We start from the raw sequence: 25,113 nt of genomic DNA, 5'->3' as shown, positions 1-25,113 counted from the left end.
AAAACTGGGTAGTGGGTCAGGATATTAAGAAAAAACTCTGCGTCTCGAGTTACCACACACAGTCAAGCAGGGCAACATATCCTTACTACTTGGCTGTCAGAACATCTCCAGAAGCTGGATATTCTGGGACCCAAGCAGTGACACAAACAATAACCCTACTACCAATTAAAGTTGCAGCAGATAGTGTCACATTACATAATCTTTTCTAACAGCAGACTAGATAGGGCGAAGTTCAAGTACTAGATTGCATTTACCCATAAGATGAAATGGCAAAGCTACATCCTCCCATTCTCTATCCCACACTCACTCTGCAAGCTGGGAAGGTTGGCATCCTCTGGCTTGGTTTTCAGCAGATGAGGAAGCCGTGTATATCTGTATCCAAATCCACAGCCCTACAGAATGGGTAAGAAAAGAAAGAAACTGCAGATGCTTAGAAGACTGCACATCATCTCTGGTTAGAACACAAAATATTCTGCTAGAAAAAAAGGAGCAGAGGTTCAGACAGTGAAGTTAAGGAAGACTTCATGCAGAGATCAACCACTTGTTCAAAAACTAAACTGGGAACTCCAAGCAAAATGGGAAGGCAGGGAGAGAATCTGTCCTTACTCGCCACAGTCGTACAAGGATCCAGTTGGTCTGGGCCCAGGGCCTTTGTTCATAGGGGGCCAGCAGGTTCCTCATCATGGAAATCCGCCTGCCAGAATAAAACAAAGAGGTCAGCCCCTCATGAGAGGGGCAGATGCCAAGGCTGAACAGGGAATGGGAGTCCAAGAGAAGGGAGACTGAAAAGTGCCATGTGAGGAATCAAGGGGAAAATGGTTTCCATAACACCAAAGGGATTTATAAGCATAGGAACCATGCCAGATTCAGACAATAAACAAGGTATCAGCTTCTTTCAGGACACAAGTTATCATTCCGGGAAGAAAGAACTTACTGTTCTTCTGGAATCCTCTCTACAGCACGGAGTGAGTGGGAGTAGCAAACATAGCTAGCCAACGCCTGCATTAGAGAGTCTCTGATGTCTGAATACAGAAATGAGAAAGAACTTTTAATGAAGCAGCAGATATTGTATAGTGGTAACATATATTTCATTGAGAAAATACACCAGAGACTGCAATGCATTAGTTTATTAAAGTAAAAGGAGGCTGAGAAAAAGCCAAGAGCTATGAAGGAAGGCTAAAGAAATACAAACAAAGCAGCTGTGAAGCCCCTGAAATGATCCATTCTTTCCCATTGAAAAATATCACCCAACAGCCTTGTATTATTCCAGAACGGTCAGCTGGAAATTAGATATGAATCAACAAGCGTGAGTCCATCTGGTTGTTGTTTTAAACCCCACCCAACTCCAAACACATGTGGTCAGAGATCATCTTTGGAGAAAGGAGCTGCCTTACCAGTGCCCACAATTCTTGGATCTGCAAAATGCTTAGCTAAAATGGCAGCAAGGTGAGTCAAAGTCTCTTCATAGCCTGAAAAATAAAAAGTTCTGGTATGAAATCACTGACATACAGACACATTCTACAGTTACAGGATTCAGCAATTAAAGCAAAACAGAATTCTCACAATTAGCTCTCATGGTTTGAACCAAGGAGCCTGAGTCTCTACAAAGTAACCCTGAAATCTGGCTTAATGAATGAGAGAACAAGGACAGCAAGTATATCCAGAAGCTTCTAGTGTTGCCATTTTAACTTTGGAATATAACTAAAATGGGAATTTCTTGAAAGAGAAAGGACTAAATTCAGTTGTCAGCTCCAAACAGAATGGACTCTTTGAAGGAATGGGACTTGCTCAATTAACAGCTTGGAAATCTCATTGTTTCAATAGGCCTACTCTAGTTGGGACTAACAATTGCATTTAACCCCCCAAATCTACCACTTTCCTCTCAATAGAAAAGTAGCCATGAAGACTATATAACTTTCGTGTTTACCACCCCCAAGCCTCTTCTGGGGCATGCAGGTAATTGGTGTATGAATGGCATTTCATTGATATGTACTGCAAGGCTGGAATAAATAGCAAGGAATACTGTATCTTGTTTAGTCTACTCCATTTTAACCTTTTTTAAATTCCACATCTCATTCCCAAGTGGAATCCTGTAAAATATCCAATATCTTAAGAAATATAAACAAACAAGAGAGAGGGAGGGGGAGAGAGAAATCAACATTATGCAACCCAATGCATTATTTTATTTATTTATTTATTTATTTATTTATTTATTTATTTATTTATTTATTTATTTATTTATACATACCCCGCCTATCTGGTCATTTCGACCACTCTACTTAGCTGCAACCAAGAAGATGTAAAGCATGTATGGAGAACTTATAGCTGTCCACATGGTTGCTGGATTATATGTACAATTATTTCTTGACCACTGGTTTTCTGGGAATAATGAAAGCTGGTGCCAGGAAAACTGGAGACCCTGATCTAAATTAACATATATTTCTTACATACTTTAACGTAGTATCAGCATCCTTACTTTATGTCAGTATTTTGCAATAAAATCCCTGTCTTACAAGTAAAATAATCAGTATTTATTGAATCTTTGATACACCAAGCAATCCTAGAGAATGTTTACATGAGGTCTTTTGCCAGCCTATCATAAACATTGTCAAAAGGATCACAGCTTTAGAGAATATTGATAGCCAGTAGTACTATAACAGGGGGGAAAAGGTAACTCTGAGAAGGGAAGGAGATTCAGATAGAGAAAACTGCAGGGGAGGGCTAAACTCTTCCCAGTCTTCCCAGCACTGAAGTTCTGGTCCAAATCCTTACAACTATCTGCATCTTCTGTCTTTTGATAAACTTATGGGGAAACCAATCATGGATCTCCCAATATCATACCCAGTCTCCAAAAGCGAAAGAGTTTGTAGTTCTCACTAGTTGCACTGAAACTTAACAGTGTGTCTATGCTGGTAAAAATGGTGAATCTGGCAGAGGAATTTGAACATAAACACTCAAACTCTGGAACAACTCTATGAAATGTAAAACAACTCTTCATAAATAATCACATAACTACATCTTCAGGAGCAGGCTGCATAAGACGTTTCACACTTTGTTGTGAGAGAAGCATTTTCTCAACCACCACATCTCAAAAATAAATGAATAAATAATAAAAATTGGATTTTCCACAAGTCTCCAAAATGTAACTGCAGGCCAAGAGCAGAAAACATAAGTGAAGCCAAAACCAGGGAACAAGCATACCTGTTGAAACCTGAGGAGGAGGAAAAAGAGGCACAGAGAAAGGCTTATTCTTGCCTATATGACTTTAGCTCTCCTCAATAGGCAAGAATAATGCAACTGTTTAGTGCCATGAAACTACACAGTAGAACTAGAACCAAATAGGAAAAGACATTAACACCCTCCAGACTGAGATATACCAATAGGCTGCAACTGCACGAGGTCAAGGGATCTAATGCGTTGCCTTGGGCTTTCTGGGGCATTCACCAAAAAAGAATGGATGGAAGTTGCTGAAGCCAGCTGTCAGCTTGCTTTCATGCTCCAGAGTTCAGCATTTAAGCTTCTGCCACAAACACAGCAGCACATACGTAAACATGTCTGAGGAGGAAGTCTGCAAAGCAACTTTCTACGCTATCCCTTTATTTGGGGCTCTCCACAAAAAAAAAAAAAAACTAAAATGCTGGAAAGGTCCCTGAAGATCAGCAGGTGCTTTCCTTACTTCAACTGCAGAAAAGCAATCACACAGACTGTATAGCAGGGGCCCAAACTGAGTTGCTTAGCTTCTCTGGAGTTGACTTTCTGGAATACGCAAAGGAATTCTTAGTACATGCACAGCAAGGTTAGGAAGAGCATTGATCATACACAGATGTGCACTAAGATATCATGAGCTACGTCAGCAATTCTAGCTGGTTTCCCTCATAGTAATGGATGAATAGAATGGTGAGTACCTTCTTCCACAATGTGGTCCCCTCCAGGTGTCCTAGGGTGCACCCCAACATCATTCCCAGCTAGCATCAGTGACTTTCTTTCTTCCATTTATACTTTATCCATATCTCCTGTGAATGTTTATGGGTCTTCCCTTTTTCCTTCTTTGTGATGTAAGAATTCTGTGTACTGCTATTTTATGAAATGAGTAACAGATCAGAAACTTATTGGGATTTTACTCCAGATTAAGTGAAATCACCTATATCATGGCAGCAAATTAAGAAGATACTGGTCATGAGTGGCACATGATCAGACACAAAATAAGGCACACAACCAGGCACTTTGCTAGTAAGTTGCAACTGGTCTCTGCAATATATGTGATTTCTTTCATTCACTCTGGAGGAAAATCCCAACAGATTCTAGACATATTGTTTTGGGGTAATGTAACTCCAATAATGAATTAATACAGAAAAATTACAAAGGCTAGGGGGTGAGTAGCCAGGCAGTAGAGTAGTTAATAAACTTCTTTGTAATCCAGATTTCACACCGGATGGCAAATTCCAAATAGTATTACATTTTTCCCTCATGTTCTGGATTCTACATGGAAAATTATAGAATGCCCGGATTAAGACTCTCTTAAATTTTCTTCCTTTTTACCTGGAAGTTCTTCCATGCTGTTGACAGGACTGAAGTAATTCTTCAGAGCACTGTAACTATTCATAGCCACACTTAGATAAAATTCAGGCATAAATGCAAAAAGTGAGCCAATCCTGTCTCCATGTTCAATAGTGCGGATGCATACTCGTAGCAACCAATATATGTCCTGCATCTTCTCCTGTAAGAAGAATAAATGTCAAGTGGCAGAAAAGGAAAAGAAGTAAAAGATTAGATCAGACTTGTATTTAACATTTCAATCCCACTGGCTCCTGGTAAGTTTTCAAGCACAATTCAGAGTGCAGGTTTTTACTTACAAAGCCCTAAATGACTTGGGTCCAAGCTACATGAAATACTGGATTTCTCTTTAAGAAAGCTGTGGTACTCCCTCCCATGGGAGGCCAAGCTGTCTCCGTCTTTGCTGTCCTTAAGTAGGCAGGCAAAGACTCCTCTCTTTAGGCAGACTTTTCCCTCAGTGACTGTTTACCTAAGAGTTGAGTTGCTATTTTTTTCTTTTTTTTTCTGGGTTTTTGTGTGTGTCTTTGTTTTTCCCCTCCCCTTCCAGTCTTATATTGTTGGTGCTCAATTTGTAAACCACATGCGTCCTCTTCAGGGTAGAAAAGAAAGGTTACTTACCTGTAACCATGGTTCTTCGAGTGGACCTCTGTGAATTCACACATATGGGGTTTAGTCTGCGCCTGCGCTGACATTCTCGGAGCATTCCAGAGCTAAAAGTAACAATTTTATGGTATGATCCCCCATGAGGCACAAGCTCCTCCCACCCAAGATTCCCCTCAGTTCCTGCAATTTGTCCGCCGGGCACAAGAGTTATATAACAATAAGATACCCGTGACGGACAGAGGGGAGGATGGGCGGGTAGTGTGAATTCACAGAGGTCCACTCGAAGAACCATGGTTACAGGTAAGTAACCTTTCTTTCTTCTTCGTGGCCTCTGTGAATACACACATATGGGTGACTAGCAAGCTTACGTATTGGCAGGTGGGACGTCACGGTAGGAAGGATGCCAACACATTTCTGCCAAATCCAGTGTTACTGCGTGTACCTACATGTAGCCAGTAGTGCCCCACAAAGGTAGATGGCATGGATCATATTGCTGCACGGTAATGTCAAGAATCTTGATTCTACTCTGGATGCAGCCAAGGTAGACAGGACTCCATGGAGCGAGGCTAAAGCTGATTAGACAGTGACTCGTCTGACCACTGGCAAGCCATAGATACAGTGTGGACCATTGATCTAGAGATGGATAGGATGAAACTGGACTTTCGAAATTAAAAGAATGAAAGCATAAAAAGAGCCTGTCATCTGTTTAGAAGCTCTGGCAGTGTCCAGACAAAATGCTGGTGAGCGTCTCACATAATTATTGTGGAGCATGTGCTCTAGAGGAGATGATGGTGATCTGAAGAATGATGGTAAGATGAAGCACAGATAAACATGAAAACTAGTCGAATAGGTCAGAAATGAGACATTAAGGTAGGAAGTCACGTTATCAGGAAAATTGAATAAAAGGTGGATCGAATCACAATCCAGCTATTTCCCATGTTCCCTTGGCAGATATGACAGCCACTAGGAAGGCTGTTCAAAGTAAGTAATTTCGCATTTGAAGAGAAAATGGGCTCGAATGGCGGGCACATGAGTGAATTTAGAATGATCTATAGACCATTAAGGAACAATGGGTTTACATGGAGGACAGGTGGTACTGAGTCCTGTGAAAAGATGTTTGACCCTAGAATGAGACAAAAGTCCTACGTACCAGAATCATCTGGTTAATGGGCAGCAGTAGCAGATATATAACATTTTAAAGCATAAATAGAAAGCCAAATAGGCAACTGCTTCAAAGAAAGTTGGTAAGGTAGTTCTTTGTTTCATTATATTTAATAAAGATTTCATTTATTTACAAATCGACATCGAGTTTATGGTTTTCGAGCTCGATCGAGCACTGATGCCAAAGTGGGAGTATTTTCCAGGTTGGCAAGTTCATGGCCGATAGATGCGGATGGTAGACCATCCTTCCCTCCAAAGATAGGAGGTAAGTCACCAGAGGGAACTCACATGTGCCTGTCTATATCGATCTGAGACAGGCGAACTAGGACTACCTTGGTCATCAAAGAGGTATTTGGATCATGTTTGATTAGGAATTATGGTGATGGAAAATCCGTAGAATAAAAGGTATCGGAGGGAAGAGTTATGGCAGATTCCCTGTCCACTGCCATATGAAAATGTCCCCGACAGTGTTTCCATCCGCATCTGCACAGGAGCAATAAAACCTGTAGTCGGCGTACGGACCCCAGTGAATACATCGAAGGTCGGTACTTCCCAATGGTGACAGAACCGAACTTGCAGTTACTTGGATTAGGGATCCTCTACTTGGTCAAACAGCAAAAGATACCACTATTGGAGTGGTTCGAGGCTGAGTCTGTATTGCTTTAGCACTGAAGCCGTGGAGGTCATAAATCTGGGGAGATGTTTGCTAGTATTTTTTTTTTTAAAGAAAAATATACGCCATAGTACCAGTACAGGTAGATGTCCATATTTTGCAGGGGAAGGTTATTATCAAACTGATGCCCTGTACCATCTGAAAGACCTTGCAGATGTTGAAAAATCAAATGGTAGTGAAACCTTAGGAATTACTGATTAGATAATAGTGTTGAGGGTGGAATCTGAAACCTACGGTAGAATACACATGAAAAGATTTCTGAGACCAAGGTCAGGACGGATGCCTCTGTTCTTTCTATGTACATAATAGCACAGAAGTAGAAGCCATTGCATAAGCCAGATGTAGGAACTTGGAATATGGCATGTTTGTTCAGGAGGCAGAGGTCTCTTCCTGGAGGATATAGACAAAAGAGTAAGTCTAACGTTACTCAAAGAGGAACAAAGACAATTATATAATGTAACCTTGAGAGATGTGGTGACATTTTTTATGAACCAAAATGTCTAGGAGGCTAAAGCTCCAGATATAGTTGAATGGACTATGGGTAGAACCGAAAGAAGGACGAAAGGGCTGTTGGCCCGTATATAATTTAGCTGTTTTCCTATTCTGTGTAAAAAAATTTTCTAGTGTTACCAGTCTAAGACTGAAGAGACTGGTACCATGTAATGAAAGACATTCAATTCTGTCCTTTGCCTTCTTGATGAGCCAGCGGATCCTGACTAGGCGAGCCTTCTATAGATACTAAGGATGCGACAGCAGCTGAAGCTCTTCGCGTGTCTAGCAGCAATCCTGTGTTGCTTTGCTAGAGTCATGGTCTCAGAGTGAGAATTTCTAAGCTGTTTTAATGGATTCCAAGTGAGGTAGAATCTTAGACCATAATTGCTCTAGGTAGGCACCTATCGTGATTGATAGTTGGCCACATGGAGCAGAAGTGATTGAAGTGTAAGTGCTCAGCTAAGTGATGGCCGGATCTGGAAAAGGAGGTTCCTACATTCCAAATCGACGGGATGCGGTGAACCGAGAAGTGACCTGTGCAAATGAAAAGAAGCACACTGAAGGTGACAGAGGGTGATAATGGATCACATCATATTGGATGGAGATTCGTTCAAGGGGTGAGATCCGAGCTTATGCCCAGAATTGGCAGATAGTCAATTCGAAGCTGGGACCGGTCGTGCTCGATCATAATGGGCCTCGACACGAGATGGATTGGAATTTGGAAAGCATCTTTTCCTGCCGAAGTGTAGATATGGTAGAGAAAAAACAAGAACAAAAATCTTCTCCATGTTGAGGTCGATCCTAATGGATTCAACATAAATCGAAGATCGTGGCAAAGCTGGTAGCTATAATAGAAATGAGTCAAACAGATTGATTAGTCAACAACATAGAAGTAAAAAGACCGCTCAGTTTTGCAGTCCTACCTGCAGTTCTGCCGGTCAAGGCACTGCCTCCCACATGTCTAGGGGCGGCGGCTGGTAACTTTGGGGTTGAGGCTTTTAATGTTCCCGGAATGCCGTAGGCGGATGGGAACATCTTCAGGCTCTTGCAGATGTCACAGCGCAATGACTGTGTCACCTTCTAGAGCCTGAGCAGGTTATAAAGAATAACAACCTTTTTTTTTTTTTTTCTGGCTAAAAAGCCATACACCAACAAATGGCAGGTCCTAACCTGTCAGTTGCTTAGACACTGGTTTTCAGGCATATAGAGCAGCAGTGCACTCGTGATGCACCTGCAACAGTGCCTCCTAGTGATGTGGGAGGCCTGAATTGTAAGGGTGCACAGGAGCTACCCACAGGGTTGGCACCACCAAACTCCAGAAGTGGTGATGATAATCCCCCATGGCAGAGGACTAAATGGCTACATGGCACCCCAAAACAAGTAACAACGCCAATTAAAGAACTCCTCATCTGTTAACAGTAAAAGAGTGCGACCATCTGCGACAACCAAGAGGGGTATAGGAAGATTGCTTGGAAACTCTTCCACCCCCACCTGTGACTCATGTAAGTCCCAATCCTGAATAAGGAAAACCCTCCTGATGAACAGGGGAGAAGACTGACCTAGCACGAGCCTGACCAAGCACAGGCTCAACAGTCATAGAACGGAGAAGGCCGAATGGATTAACAGCAGGTTCGGTCAAAGCTGCAAACATTGTGCTACTGAGTTTGAGGGAGCACTACACCTGTGAAGCCTATGTGGAGGCATAAAGCACTCCATAGCCCATGGGTCAGGACGATGCCAGGTAGAGCGGGATGGTGATGGTGGCCAACAGCTCATAGCTCCTATCCCAAACAAAAGGGACTGGTCCTACGCAACCTTGTCAGTGTGTCAGGACCTACCTGAGGAAAATTCTCCAGACTTACCAGACAGCGGCAGGGTTCTCGGGTGAACCCTTGTGAGTCCTTTCCTTATGAGTCTATGTGGGCACTGGCAGCTGAGACAGGGCCGCAGGCTACTTTGTGAGCCAGCCCATTGATAAAGAGGGCTGTTTTGTGCCAAATTAACAGCCACCTGCAGGTGCTACCCCAGGCAGGAGTATCACCGACTAGCAGGGGTAGTGGTGGGAGTTGCTGCAGCCCCCCCTTCCAGAGGCAAACTAGGGCTGTGAAATGCTGCCAGAAAGCTTTTGCCTCGTCACTTGGTTTTGGAAATAGCAGCCACGTGAACAAGGCCTCTGATAAATCAGGCCCAATATACCAAACACCCAAGGGCGTTATCCCAGACAGGCAAAGCACTGACATGCAGGGCTAGCAGCAGGAGCTGAAGGGGCCCATTGCATCCCCAAAGGGAAACCCAGGCCTTACCTTATGTCGCAGGCACATCTGCAGACTCGGCGTGCAGCTCCCTCCAGAAGTCGCAGCTACATGAGCAGGCGCACGAAGGAGGGTTGGTGTGCAGTACTCACACACAGAGGCGCTTCCCATGTCAGGAGGAATCACTGACAGTCAGGGAAGGTGACCGGGGCAACAGGAGGCCCTTCTTCTCCAAGGGACAGGGCGACAGAGCCCTAACTCCTGCAGGGTCCCTTGAACAAGCCCCTTGAAACAATCATCCATCACCAGTCTCTCTCATGGTTGCTCATAGAGAGGGTGTGGTGAGACATGCCTCCTTTTCACTCTCCTCTCCTCATGAGATAGAGAGACTTAAGCTCCAACTCTGGAACGTCAAATGCCCACCCTCATGTAGGGCTAAAAGGGCCACGGCCGGACTGGACGGTAGCGCAGTCACTGAATGGCCAGTTGGAGCAGAGGCTATAAGGCGATCCCGGAGTCTGTGCAGGTAGAGCTGGCACGTCGTCTCCTCAGAGGCAAATTCGCTAGCCTCTGGCGAGGATTCCTCTGTTGATGTAGACTTAGATTTTAAGGACTCCTTGGCATTGTCGGGTCCCCTACTGTGGCCTGCACCTATCTGGGTAAGATGTAGCTTACTCAGGCAGAAAATCATTAATGTGCCTGAGAGTCAAAATGAGTAGGCCGAAAAAGGCGGGAAAGGAGAAGAAGCAAACAGTTGAAGAGTGTGTGTGGGGGAGGGGGGTAAGCCAAGTAGCTGGCAAGCAAAAAAGAAAACAACTCACGGGGGATCATAGATTAGATAATTGAGAAGGGAAAGAATCCAATTTAGAGGGAACTGATCAATAAGCTAAGGGGAAAAAACCCCTGTGGAAATAGCTCTATGCTCTGTAGAACTTTACAGCACGGCGGAAAAAAGGAACTGAGGGGAATCTTGGGTGGGAGGAGCTTGTGCCTCATGGGGGATCATACCATAAAATTGTTACTTTTAGCTCTGGAATGCTCCGAGAATGTCAGCGCAGGCGCAGACTAAACCCCATATGTGTGTATTCACAGAGGCCACGAAGAAGAATATTGTATTTTAAAATATATAATAAACATCTGGCAGTCATGGGGATCCTCTAATTCCACACAGGCAAGTGAGTAGATTAGTACAGGAGCAATGGTAGATTAGTACCATCTCTTCTCCTTCATCTCATTTGGTTTCTGTGCTAACCACTCAAGAAGGCACTATCACCATAATCAGCACAAAAAGCAGCAGAAGAGGGGAGCATTTGTCCTAGCTTTCACCATCCCATTTCACTGAAGCAATTTTTCCCCTAGGTTAACAGTGTCTCTAGCAGTCATCACACAAATGCAGAATACTAACCTCTGAGCAGGCTCCTGCTAGCTAGTAACTTCTGTGGACTTTATATAAAGACTAGAGTAAATATTACTATGTGTGTAAGAGACAAGCATTTAAGAGATGATGCCCTGTTATCAGATTTTGTGAAACACCTAAAGAAAAATGGAGACAAACCTAGTATTTCACAGAATAATGAAGTTGGAAGGGGCCTTAAAAGGCCATCAAGTCCTACCCCCTGCTCAGTGAAGGAATACAAATCAAAGGATATCTGCGAAGTGGTTGTCTAAGTTTCTCTTGAATGACTCCAGTGTTGGAGCACTCACCACCTCTCCAGGTAATTGGTTCCACTGTCTTACTGCTTTAATAGTTAGGACATTTTTCCTGATATTCAACTGAAATCTGGCCTCCTGTAACTTGAGCCCATTGTTGCATGTCCTGCATTCTGGGATGATCAAGAAGAGATCCTGCCCCTCATCTGAATCACAGACTTTCAGTGTTATCATATATCCCCTTAATCTTCTTTTCCAAAGGCTAAACATGCCCAGTTCTTGCTTATAAGTCTTGATTTCCAGCCCCCATGATCATCCTTGTTGCCCTCCTCTGAACTTGTTCCAATTTGTCAGCATCCTTCTTGACGTACAGCATCCAGAAATTGATACAAGACTCAAGACGAGGCCTAACCAGTGCCAAATAGAGGGGAACTAGTGCCTCACAGGATTTGGAGACTACTGTTAATGCAGCCATTTTCCTTTTTTGTAGCCACATGACATTTCTGTTTTCTGTAATGAACTTCACCTACCTATATGAACAAAAGTACAAGACAGGAAAAGCAATGTTATGGCTCCACTCAGCACTAGTTAGACTAGACCTAGAATCCTTTAAGCAAGGTGATTATTTTATATATTCTAATTACTTTCTCTCTTACCTTTGAGTAAATCGTAACATTGATCCAAGCAAGTCGGCGACTCAGGTGATTGAGCTTCTCAGAGAAAACCTTCTGACTCTTCACTAGTTCTTCATAAATATCTCTTCTCTGAATTGGGGATAGAAAAGCACGAGAAGAAATGCTGTACTCTTTCTTTCTTCCTTTGACAAACATGTACACAGCAAGGATTCTAATTTCATAAACGTCTGGCCACAATCATAAGTTTTTTTCATTACTGTGGAATAGGGATATGAAAAAATTAAGTTTAGCTTCTTGTTTTTGTTGAGACAGCCTACTGAGAATTTTTAACCACTGTGAGGCATCTTGCTTGGAGCACAAAAGCAAGACAGAATATTTTTCCCCATCCAGATTCCCACAATTTGTATAAAATGTCTCTACAGTGGTGCCTCGCAAGATGAACGCCTCGCTGGACGAAAAACCCACATAATGAATGGTTTTTGCGATCATGTTGGTGACTCGCAAGACAGCCTCTTCTATGGCCATGCTTCGCAAGACAATTTTTTTCGCAAGACTGATGCCTCGCAAGATGAAAATAATTCCTATGGGAAACCGCTTTTCACAAGACGAAAATTTCGCAAGACGGCGCTACTCACGGAACAAATTACTTTTGTCTTGCAAGGCACCACTGTATTCAAAACCAGCATCTTTCCCCTTTGCGAAGGAAAACATGCACTTACTTGTATGTATGTACGTATGTATGCATGCATGCATGCATGCATGCATGTATGTATGCATGTATGCAATTTGTATCCTGCTCCCATTAGTGTTACAGTACTACTCTGGGCAGGTTACAACTCGTAAAATAGCAAAACAAAAGTGAAAATAGAAATATTAAAACTGGTAACAATAACCCTAAAAAACCCAGATGGCACAGACTAATTTCAGAACGGATGGAGGAAAAGAGGGAAGGGAAGAGAAAAAATGGGGAGGAAGGTGGTCAGCTGGGGTTGGTATGGAAAACCTCCTTGAAAAGCAATGACTTTAACTGCTTCTTAAAAGTCCACAGGGAGGGGGCTAGGCAGAGCTGCTCTGGAAGCTGGTTCCATAAAGTTGGAGCCACTGCAAATAAGGCCCTACCTCTTGTAGTAGATTTATGAGCCTACCTCGGGGCAAGTGTACAGGAACTACTGTCAAATAGATTTGTCAAAGAGAGACAATAACCCATTTTATACTTCTAATTTTTAGAAGCAGCTATCACAGTTTGCTGCATTGTTGGTAAGGTCCAATATACTTAATTTTTTTCCTTATACCCATGAGCATCTAAGAAATCTTAATAGGAAACAATCTCATAATAACAGATTAGTTCCACAGTGAAGAATGATTTCTGATACTATGTTGAAAATCATATTAATTTTAAAACTGGTAACATAGTTTCTCGCCATAGCAATGTATCATGGGAGGTGAGAGCTGGTACAAGATCATGGCATTCCTTCACAGTATATAATAGAAAGAGGGCCATGATTATATGAGGGTTTGTGACAGCCATATTAATATTCAAAGGAAAAAATCTTACATGCAAACAATTTCCAGCTCACTGGGCTCTAGCATACTGTTTGACTTGAAAGGCTACGCTTGGCAACCCTGGCATAGCAGGAACTGAAAATGCTTATAGTTTGGAAATATAACTGAGCTTTTAAAAGAAGCAAATATTTATAATTAGCAGATAAGATTCAACTTGGGTTTAATTCTTTAATCTTTTTGTAACTTGTAAGTAGTTAATTCAGCAACATGTGGTCCTCCATAATAATACTTAATATGAAATAAGTAAAAAATTATGTAATAGCATAATTATAGAACTTCATAGGAAGCAATCATTTTATTCTACCTAAATGGTGATTAAGCCATTACTTCCTGGTCTAAGACAGATGAGCTTAGATTTAAACAATAGCAACAGTGCCTAAGAGATCCTCAAAGAAAAGCACATGCAGGTAATTTAGGAATATATGAAAGTGGGAAGGTAAATAGAACCATCTTCATGCTAGAGGTATAATAAATATCTGTTTTGAGTTTGCCCCATAAAGTAATTCGTCATTTTAAATTTTTCTCTTGAAATTCTCGTACATCTGCCGCAATGGCTACAGTCCTTGATCATGTACAGTAGCTTTATGACCATAAACCATTTCTAAGAAACAAGATGGCAAAACCACTCTGAGAAGAGCTTCTTACCCTCTTTGGGCATCGGCTAATCTTCTCTTCAGTGTCTTTCAGTGCCATAGCATACTCGTTCACATCATCAGAAACACCTACCATCTGAAACACAAGTAAATGTCAGTAACACCAGTCTTTCTAAGGAAGTTGCAACATCTGCTAGGTTATTTGCCAGAAGAAAGGAAAATTTAACAGGATTATGTCAGCATCAATATTTCCCAGGGACCAAAACCACCATGAATCCTCCCACTACCCCTTTTACTGCATGAGATAGTATATAATCTAACAGACTGAGGACATCAAAGGTCTCAGAATGTGGGTCATTACTAAACACCAGCAGGCTGGAAGGCAAATTCAAGCAGAGCTGTTGCAAATCTTACTCTCAGTGCCATTTCCATCTGCAAAGTCATTTCCCCTACTTAACTCATATCAGTCTGGTGGAAGAGGCAGTGGGCAGAGTGGTGGTCTAGCACCCTCTTTTCAACCCTCTGTTTTTCAAGTGGAAAAAAAACTAACTCATTTTTGTTGCTCCTGAAACACGATCTGCTATAAACAGATTTAGTTCCACCCAAAGGCACATCGCAACAAGTATTATTGTTTTGTAAGGTAGCTCTAGTGGTTCTTCCCATCCTATTCTAGTGGAACCTGGTGTCCCTGTCAGCATGAGTTCTAATCCCAATTGTGAGAGTGGGGGGCAGGACTAGAAACTCCCCTGAAATGAATCCTGCTCACCTTACCAAGCTGCTGATGCACGCTGAGGTTGTACATCATGACTATTCCATCCAAGATTTCCAAAAGAGAGTTCTCTGTGATCGGCTGTTCTGGCTCTTCAGCTGGTCTCCCCAACAAGAGGCCCTCATTCCCATGGCTGCCCTCAACTACGAAGAAAACAGAAAATAATTTCTCAACAAGCCTCATGACAGTTTGAATATATCAGTGCAAAGAAAATGGACCTAGAAGATTCGGAACACTAACTTTAACATTCTTTTGTTCAATTTTACAATTATTTTCCTTCATGTTACCTGTTCCAAAACCATACCTGAATGAAAAGCTACCTCAAGGCAGCTGACATCTAGTTTTAGCTGGCCTGGATTGCAATCAGGTGTGTTTTCCTTTACTCCCTATGAACTTGGATTTTCTTGATTCTTGCGTTCATGCAGTTTTTATCAGAATAATTAAATCACACTTATTATTACCCTCTGGTACTCCCAAATGATCTGCATTAGCAACATAGTCCTTGTTACAGTATTTCAGGTAAGAAGCAACTATCTTGTATTTTACTCCTGCTCCCTTACAATACACAAAATCCTGTTGCTCAGAGAAGTTAATTGCAGTAGAGAAGGGCCACTGAATCAAAGGGGATTTAGTGTGTTGACTCATCAAATCTCCATTTATTCAGTGTGATTTATTGCACTAAGCTACAGGATTTTGGTCAATGAATCAATCTTTCTATCAACTAAGTGGATGAATTTCAAAAATAAAGCAGAGATGCTGATAACATATACTTAGAAAGTTTCATATACATTATTCATGCAAGTGAAACTCTGCTTGGAATGAGTCTAACATTAAATCCAAGCAATTGTTCATGATTGTTGGCATTTGTTATTTATTATTTATTTAGCTACCTCTTTGAAGAATGCCCTAGAATGCAGTAAAATATACTACTCACTGTCCTCTTCTGTCCGTTGCTCCACATTCAATGTACGGACTTTAACTTTTTCCAGGGCACCTGGTGATCGCCTTGGAGTCATAAGGCTAACAGCTGCAGTGCTAAGGAAACGATTAGCTCGCCCCAGGGTAGGTGAACTGAGCCAACTTGGCCTGGCCAAGGCACCTCCTATTGCCAATGCAGCAGCTGGACGCTAAGAGAGACAGATATCATCAGAAATATGCAGTAGGAGCTGCATGGCTTCTTTTAAAGAACAAGTGAAGCTTTCTTGAGCCATGTACAAATGTCACCCATCCTTCTTAGTTTAAATTGTGCACTAAGATATGGAAATTCATAGAAAATTTTTCTGAAAGATTCCTACACCATTTTTAGATTCCAGAAAGGTGTGGTGCTATGTTATACAGTAAAGAAGCTTAGCTGGAGCAAAGATTCAGGGAAATCCTTACCAGCAACCAGAAGTTGTAACCTTAGCAGTGTATTTCCATAGGATTATTTTGAATGAGGTCTTAAATATGGCACACAATGAAGACTGCAGAAATTTCACTGCAAGTAAGATTGCTGATGCATCAATAGAAGTTGAATCAGTCCTTACAAGGTCGAAATGACAGGTAGTATTGTATTAATAGTACTGGACCATAAGCAGTCCTAAATAGCTCCTCATATAAGAGACAGAATATACTTTGCAGCCCAGTGTTTTGAGACAGATACAAAAACTCCATTCATATGGCGACTTTCCTTTTGAAACAACATACAAGCAACAGCAAAGTTCTCTAGGTCCTTTGTGGGCATCCTTCAGTCTTAAGAGACTATGGTAATGTGCTGTGAACAGAGGTCTTGAAACAGTGTCTAGTGTGACTGAGAAGGCCAATATGAGGGTGACAATCCCTTCCACACTGAAGTCTCTCTAGGTCCAGTGTAAGACATTCTTGCATATTTTCAAGAGTGGCATAGTCTTGGTCATTTATAAGCTTGCACTTGAGAGAATTTTAGAGAGTTGAAGGGATCCTCAATGTCTTCTAGTCCAATCCACTGATTATCTAACTTACAGCATTGCTGGCATATGGCCATCCAGCCTCTGGTTGGAACTTTCAGCAAATGAGTCCTTAGCATCTTCAGCTGCAGTCCATATTCACTCATGAACATGCTGGACCATTACTAAGTTTACCTATGTTTAATATTTGTTTGTTTGTTTCTCAATTAAAATACAGTATTTTAGGTAATGAATATACAATACTAATAAAAACTATGTGCTATCAAGTCAGTCCTGACTTAAACAACCCTTGGCAACTTTTCTACATAAAAAGTACTCAAAGTGATTGTGAGTACTTTTTATGTAGTACTCATTCCCTTCTTCTGGAAGTGCTCTAGGACAGCACAGCTCTAGATCCGTTGTTCCCAGCCTTTTCTGAACCTTGGACCAGTTGGGGGGCAGGGTTGTGTATCAGCATCTCTTACACACTCTGCAGAAAGTCTGAAGTTGGAGGAGCACTCTTTCACTCTGAACCAGGCTTTGCAGGAACTAGGAAAACCAGCAAGATCCACATGACTTTTGCTACCTGCAGAAGACCTATGTGAAATGAACTAGAAACCTTCACTTCCTGCAAAGAAAAGCAGGAAGACTTACATATGAAGGCTTGTCTATAACCCTACACTATGTTCTGGAATACAGAAGAACTGAAGGAAGTCCCCTCCACAGCTTCCTGCTTCCACAGTACACCGTGGGATGAAGAACCTCCTTTCACTTTTCTTCAGACCTTAAGGAAAAAGGTAAGGAACAAAAAGATCTCCCGGTGTTCCTTTCCTTTTTGAATATGTGACACACTTCATGTACAGTTTGTATGTAGCACCTTGGACCCTCAATTCGCCCACTGTGCCTCCCTGAGCAGGGCTGCTCTCTCTCTCTCTCTCTCTCGCTCTCCCCTCCCTCTATCTTTTGTGTGTGTGTGTGTGTGTGTGTGTGTGTGAGAGAGAGAGAGAGAGAGAGAACTTGCAAACTCAAGAAAACTGCTGAACCATCACAGCAATCATTGATAAAGAACCAGCGAACCCAGCTCCAAACTCCTTCATCCAACTTCAACAACATTCTGCAGATTTCAAGGCTGAGAATGCAGCATTGCTGACTCAGAGATCTTGGGGCAATGGGTTGTTTGACCTGTTAGATGCAGACCTCAACCTATTTCACGCAACATTGCTAGGCTTACTTGTGCAGTGGATACTGCTGACTCTTCATCTTCATCGAGGTCATCCATTGTCACAGCTTGAAGTTCTGAAGGATCTATCAGAATATTTGCCTTGGAAGCCAAGTCATCTGTGTGAATTTTTAAAAAGCAATGATATTGACTGTTTCTTTACAAGAGAATTATCTGTGTAGGAGTCTCTTGCTTCTCATTTAATGTTTTTAGTGTCAAGCTAGAGCAGTGACATCCCAAGCGCAGTTTGCCTGCAGTGGGGGGTGGGGCGTTTCTAATTTATCAGCTCAAGATTGCTTCAAAGTGAACAGAGGAGCACTCTTGAGAGGGAGTGCTGCTTAATTCTCTCTTACCAAGACATATGCCTACTCAGAATCACTTTTCTTCCACTGTTTCCCTCTCCAAGAGAAAACAAGATGCAAAGACCTAAATGTTTTATGTCTCAGGGAAGAAACCTGGAAACAACAACTATCAGCAGAAAAATAGTGAAGAAAAAATACTAAAGAAAGAATGCATTAACATTCTCCAGTGTGCATTCTGCACTCACTCTGAAGTGAGCTGTGAATAGTTTTTCTGATAAGAGTATTTGATTATAGAAGATGCCCTGCCATGCAAACTGTATTATAAGTATTTTCAGACTCTATTTCTGCTTAGAAAGGAATCTTTTCATACTTTTTGCTTTTGAATGCACTCTGAACACAGAGATTCGAACTGCCAGGCCCTGAAGAATGGCCAGATCCTTCCATCCATAAACACAAAAACAAAACCCCCAAAACTGGATAGGGAATCTTAGATTCTCTTTCTGTATGGGCAAAACACAACATTTATTGGTCATAGCCACATACTTCAAATGTGCCTGCATTTCATATTCTCTTATCTCTACCAAACACATGGCTAAGCAGCCCCAGTGCCCTGAAGTCTGGCTCAGATGCTCCAAAAAGCACCTGAGAGAGGGAAAAGGCAAATATTAATCAGGATTTCACAGATCAAGCCACAACAGCTGGCACTTTATCTTCAAGTCCCTGGAGAGTACATCTTTTTATTTTTTAGCCTCAGAAGTCACAACATACCCTTGAAGAGAAGTTTGGTTATTTTAATTAGTTGTAACAGATTTATACACCAATTAACAAGCCCACCCCCCAAAAAATTACCGCACTTGTGTCACGTCTGCCATATAATATTCAAGTTAAAATATGTAATCTGCAAGAAAGGTCACAGAAAAAAAAACTAAACTTCTGAAGGCTGTTTTAGATGTTTAGTTAGCACTGGTTAGGTAGTGGTATTTCAAGCTCAAACCTCTATTAGTCAACAAAGATAAAATGCAACAGGACCTTTAATCCTACCAGTGGGAACTACCAAGATGCCTAAACCTGCAGCCTTTTGAGCAAAATTGAAAGGAAGAATCAGAGTTCCCACACAAAGGTGGCTCTCCAAAGATGTTAAGCTAAACCTGTGGCACTCTCTCTACTTTATCCACATCTCAGCAAAAACAAAGCGAAGTGTGGTATTTGTTTGTTTGTTTGTTTGATATCCCGCCTATCTGGTCGGATAAGACCACTCTAGGCGGCTTAAAACATAAAATACACAACAGGGATATATATCATCCCAAAACACATAAAGCTCTGTCTGGACAGTTTATAACTTAATTATGCAAGCTACACACTGTCCCCCACACCCCAGTGAGTTGAGTACAATTTACCAACCTTGGCAGGATGGAAGGTTGAGTCATCTTCAAGCTAGCTGCTTGAGCCCAGGATTGAACCCAGGTTGTGAGTAGAGTCTTTGCTGCAGTACTGCAGTTTAACCACTGCACCATGAGGCTCATATAATCCTCTTGTTGCAGGAGTATCATATTCTTTGCTTACGTGAAACATGATGGCCATGTTTAAGCCAAACATTCTGAATTGGTAAACTATGATGTGAACAATTAGCATGCTGGCGTACAACTCCTACTTATCCTCTCCAATACATAAGTAGGTAAATAAAGCAGAAACAGATAACAGTGATTATGATTAACTGTGGGGAAACAAACCAGCATTTGTAATTCAACAACAACCCCAATTTAAAGATGCTAATAATCCTGCCTTGTTTGGCACACACACATAAGGCAATACTATTCCATCATAATTTGTTTACTCACAAATGTAAAGGAGAGGATGAGCAAAAATAACGGGGTACCCATGGCTTGTTCATATCATTGTTTATTAAGCAAGGATTCTGGGTTTAAAGTGATGAATGGACTTAGCCCATAAGATGTTCAGATGATTAGACACTTGCCTTTGAGAGTCTTCTTAAGATGAGATAACAATCCCCCAAGTCGTTGGAGGTCAAAGTAATCCACCTTCCCATTATAGAAGAGCTGAGGGGGAACATATGCATCTGCAGGGAAAGGCAGACAGATGTAATTTAGGAAGATAGTCAAAGAAGAACTAAACTTCACTCACTCCATATAATGACAAATATTATCTGCACATGGATATATAGATTATAAACTTTATTCATGTCATATGCAAAGGCATAATCCCATATAGCAGCCTATGTAACAATTATGTAAAATACTGAAGCTATTATAAAACAGCAATGTAAAGCTAATAGAGAAATTTAGAGAATTTCAGAAGCAAGTAAAGACAGCAGTATAGACTCCAATATGTAAGTCTTATCACTAAAGATGCATTGTTCATATGTTTCAGTTTAACAACACTAAAGACCTCAGAAGAAAACAACTTGAAATAAGTACTGCTTAAAAGCCTGTCTAAAGGCTGGTAAAAAATGGAGATGCAAGCAGCTTGATGGGAAGGGAATTCTGCAACCAAGGGATCATGACTGAATTCAGTTACAGTACCTTCACCTTATCTAGAACATGTCTTAAGCTGTTATCTTATTCTACCTCCTTGACTGCTCTCCCTCTGATACGAAGAATTCGTGGAGACCTACAATGTGTGCTACAAGATACCACATCACTGAAAATGATGAGTAAACATGAAAGGCTGATGACTGGACACTTGAAGGAGCCCTAAATGAGGAGCCTTACTGTGGCAGGAAGGTGAAGGCAGCCTTCTCCTGAAGGTCTGTTCTTGGGCTGAGTCCCCACAAGCCCAGTCTTGCGCAATAGATGTGTTTCACCGTGGGAAGGGAAGGTAACAGTGCCTTTAAATTAAGAAATACTCAGATCCTATTCTTAAAAGCAGTTTTGAACATGAGGGCATCAAACCAAATGCCAACCTTTTATAGCATTTCTCAGTAAAATGGATTCTGAAAAGGCAAATATTTTCAGTCTTCTGCAGCACGCAAAAGAATTTCAGAACTAATCAATATGTGTTTTTATAGATGACTGCATAACCTTGGACTGTGTGGCTCATGAAAAACTATGAGCTGTTTTGAAAGAATTGAGTGTGCCTTAACACTTCATTTTCCTGATGCATAGCCGGAAGCACGCCTTTGGAACTGCAACAGAAGGCATCAATCTCCAGACTAGATCAGATGAAAAGCTCTTTAATCTCTCTAGATTGAGAGCAAAGACCAAAGTCCAACTGAAATGCATGCGGGACTTTCTCTTCGCCGATGATGCAGCTGTTTTTGCCCATTCTACTGAAGACTTCCAACTCATGAAAAGTTTTAGCAAGGCCTGCCAAGACTTTGGATTAACAATCAGCCTGAAGAAAACACAAGTCATAGGCCAGGGTGTGGACTCACCTCCCTCTATTACCATCTCCACACAAGAACTGGAAGTTGTTCATGACTTTGTTAACTTTGGCTTAACAATCTCTGACACTCTCTCTCTAGACGTTGAGCTGGATAAATGCACTGGCAAAGCAGCTACCATGTTTTCTAGACTCAGAAAGAGAGTATGGCTTAATGAGAAGCTGACAGCACATACCAAGATCCAGAGCCTGTGTCCTGAGCACACTCATGGACTGCAGTGAGTCCTGGACTGTTTGTGCACGGCAGGAGAGGAACCTGAACACATTCCATGCACGTTGTCTCTGACGCATTTTTGGTATCACCTGGCAGGACAACGTTCCAAATAGAGTAGTCCTGGAATGAGCTGGAATTGTTAGCATGTACACATTACTGAAACAGCAATGTCTACATTGGCTCGGGCATGTCGTGAGAATGGCTGATGGTCAGATTCCAGAAGATCTCCTGTATATTAGTGCAAGGAAAGCACCCCAGAGGGAGACCACAGCTGCAATACAAGGATATCTGCAAGCGGGATCTGAAGGCCTTAGGAATGGACCTCAACAGATGGGAAACCTTGACATCTGAGCATTCAGCATGAAGGCAGGCAGTGCATCACAGCCTCTCCCATTTTGAAGAGACACTTGCTCAGCAGGCCAAGGCAAAGAGGCAGTTCCGAAACCAGCAAAATCAGAGAGCTGGACAGGGGACAGATTGTCTTCAGTGTGGAAGGGATTGTCATTTTCAAATTGGCCTCCTCAGCCACTGTTTCAAGTCCTCTATTCAAAGCATGTTACCATAGTCTTTCCAAACTGAGGGATGTCTAATCTAACCTGTATTGTGGACAGGAAGCTACCAGTAGGAAAAAATATGGAGAGACAGAATGGTTTCCAAATGGCAAAGGTGTCGAGACAAGTGTGCATTTTATCTCCCTACAGTATCTGTACTGTCACCCGTGCGAGTCAGGAGGTGAGGCTGAGAAGCCTGACGCCGAGGGAGGCCCGGAAGGAAAAAACAAGAAACCGGGCCTTCTCGGCGGTGGCTCCTTACCTATGGAACAACTTACCACCTGAGATTCGTGCATCCCCCTCGCTGGGTATTTTTAAGAAACAACTGAAAACATGGATGTTCAGGCAGGCCTTCCCCCTTTCCAGCTAATACCCAATTATACTTTTTTAAATTCTTTTTCCTTTCTGCTATAATAAACCCTGTTTCTTGCCATCTTTGGGAAAATTTTATTTTATGTTATTTTTTAATGAAATTATGTTATGTGATATGTCATATGTTTAATATTATAGTGTATGTTGTAAGCCACCTAGAGTGGTCACAACTGACTAGATAGGCGGGGTATAAATGAAATAAATAAAATGAAATAAAATAAATATCTGTCCAATCTGTATGCAGGGGATATCATATGGAAAGCTGGACTGGATTCAGATGACAGAAGAGTGAAAATTACTGGAAGAAACCTTAGTAAAATGGTGCCTCCACTTACAACCATAATCCGTTCCAGAAGACGAACGTAACTCTGAGGCCCTGAGGTCTAATCTATAATGAGTGATAAATGTAGATACATTAGACCATGTGGCAGCTCTGCATATGTCAGGTACATCAAAGCCACGTAGCAGGGCAGTAGAGGAGGCAACGGCTCTGGTGGAGTGAGCCTTTAGTCCCTCAGGTGGAGACTTATGTTGGAGGTCGTAAGCCAGAGAAATAACAGAAACGAGCTGTCTGGAGAGAGTGGAACATGCTGCAGGTAAACCCTTCTTGTGACCAAAATAACACAGGAAAAGTCTGTGGGAGAGTCTAAAGTCCCTTGTCTTGGAAACATAAAAAGCCAAGGCTCTCCTGACATCTAGAGTATGGAGCATGTGCTCGGTGTCAGTGGTAGGTTCAGGAAATAGAGTAGGAAGAGACAATGGTTGATTGAGGTGAAAATCAGATACAACTTTGGGGAGGAAAGAAATATTTGGATACAGTTGAACTTTTCCTTGAAAAATTGTAGAAAAGGCTGGTCAGAACGAAGGGCTGCAAGCTCGCTTACCCTCCTAGCTGACGTGATAGCTACTAGAAACAGAGTTTTGAGGGACAACAACTTGAGGTCGCACGTAGCCATTGGTTCAAATGGGGGACGGATAAGTGCCCATAAAACTAGCTGAAGGGACCATTGTGGAACAGGTGGTTTAACTGGCGGTCTCAAATTCGAGAGTCCCTTGAGAAAAGCTTTGATGGTAGGATGAGAGAAGAAGCTTGAAGAAGGAGAATCCTTAGGCTGAAAAGAGATAACTGCAGCCAGGTAAACTTTGACAGTGGACAACGACAACTTGAAGTCGAACAGATAACGTAGGTACTGCAACAAAGTAGAAAGAGATACAGGGGATGAAACAAGATCCCAGGTCTCAGTAAATTTAAGGAAACTTTTCCACTTTCGATTGTATAATACTCTTGTGGACTGCTTTTTAGAGCGGTCTAACACCTCCTTGATCTCGGGGAGATCCTCCACGCAGTTAGGTGTAGGTTCTCCACTTCTGGATGGAAGATGGAGCCCACATCCTGCGTCAAGAGGTCTGGCAATGTGGGCAGTCTCCTGAATTCGGAGGACATCTTCATTAACATTGGAAACCACAGTTGCCGAGGCCAGTATGGTGCTAGGAAGATTGCCCCCGCCGAGGAGTAACAAAGTTTCATGAGAGCCCTCTGAATTAGGGGAAGAGGAGGAAACATGTAAAGAAGGCCTTGATTCCATCGTATCATGAATGCATCTCCTAAAGAGCCCTTGCCCAGTCCGGCTCTGGATGTATATCTGACGCACTTAGCGTTGAGATGAGATGCAAAGATGTCTATGGTGGGAGTTCCCCAACGGTGACACAGTTCTTGGTACACCTGGGAGTTGAGTTCCCACTCGTGAGTTTGATATGGGAGGCGACTGAGATGGTCCGCCATCGCACTGTCTGTGATGGAGACTTGTATGGCTACTGGGAATACCTGGTGTAGATAACACCACTCCCAAAGATGAATGGCAAGATAAAGTAGGGATTGAGAGGGATTGTTTGTTGATATAGTACATGGTAGTGGTGTTGTCCGTTATCACCTGAACACCACGACCCTGTACCATGGGGAGAAAAGCCCGGAGTGCTTTTATAACAGCTATCATCTCTAGATGGTTGATATGTAAGTTGATTTCCTGGGAGGACCAGAGGGCATGCACTCTGTGCTGTCTGCAATGTGCACCCCAACCTGTCATGCTCGCGTCTGTGATAATTTGTACCGTGAGTTGGAGTGGCTTCAGGTGTGGCAGGTAAGACCACCATTTGAGTTGATTGGCTAGCTCTGGAGTTACACGGAGGCGCTTGCCTTGGTTGTCCGT

At 42.2% G+C, this 25,113-nt stretch overlaps 1 protein-coding gene across 1 annotated transcript in view; it reads right to left on the bottom strand.

Moving 5' to 3' along the window:
• The window catches only part of RNF123 (ring finger protein 123), a 143,279-nt gene that overhangs the window by 75,585 nt on the left and 42,581 nt on the right, over window positions 1–25,113 (bottom strand). Inside the window, exons 21-31 of the mRNA XM_072989877.2 lie at window positions 20,346–20,447; window positions 18,081–18,187; window positions 15,880–16,072; window positions 14,943–15,088; window positions 14,229–14,312; window positions 12,042–12,149; window positions 4,540–4,717; window positions 1,395–1,469; window positions 935–1,022; window positions 607–694; window positions 308–392 (exon numbers count right to left, since the gene is read on the bottom strand). Of these exons, the coding sequence (XP_072845978.2) occupies window positions 308–392; window positions 607–694; window positions 935–1,022; window positions 1,395–1,469; window positions 4,540–4,717; window positions 12,042–12,149; window positions 14,229–14,312; window positions 14,943–15,088; window positions 15,880–16,072; window positions 18,081–18,187; window positions 20,346–20,447 (1,254 nt within the window). The remainder of the gene's footprint in view (window positions 1–307; window positions 393–606; window positions 695–934; window positions 1,023–1,394; window positions 1,470–4,539; window positions 4,718–12,041; window positions 12,150–14,228; window positions 14,313–14,942; window positions 15,089–15,879; window positions 16,073–18,080; window positions 18,188–20,345; window positions 20,448–25,113) is intronic.

Source organism: Pogona vitticeps, chromosome 2 (genome assembly GCF_051106095.1).
Source record: "Pogona vitticeps strain Pit_001003342236 chromosome 2, PviZW2.1, whole genome shotgun sequence".
Classification (NCBI taxonomy): Eukaryota; Metazoa; Chordata; class Lepidosauria; order Squamata; family Agamidae; genus Pogona; species Pogona vitticeps.
Note: the sequence above shows the minus strand (reverse complement) of the source record. Positions and strands in the feature narration are given on the sequence as shown.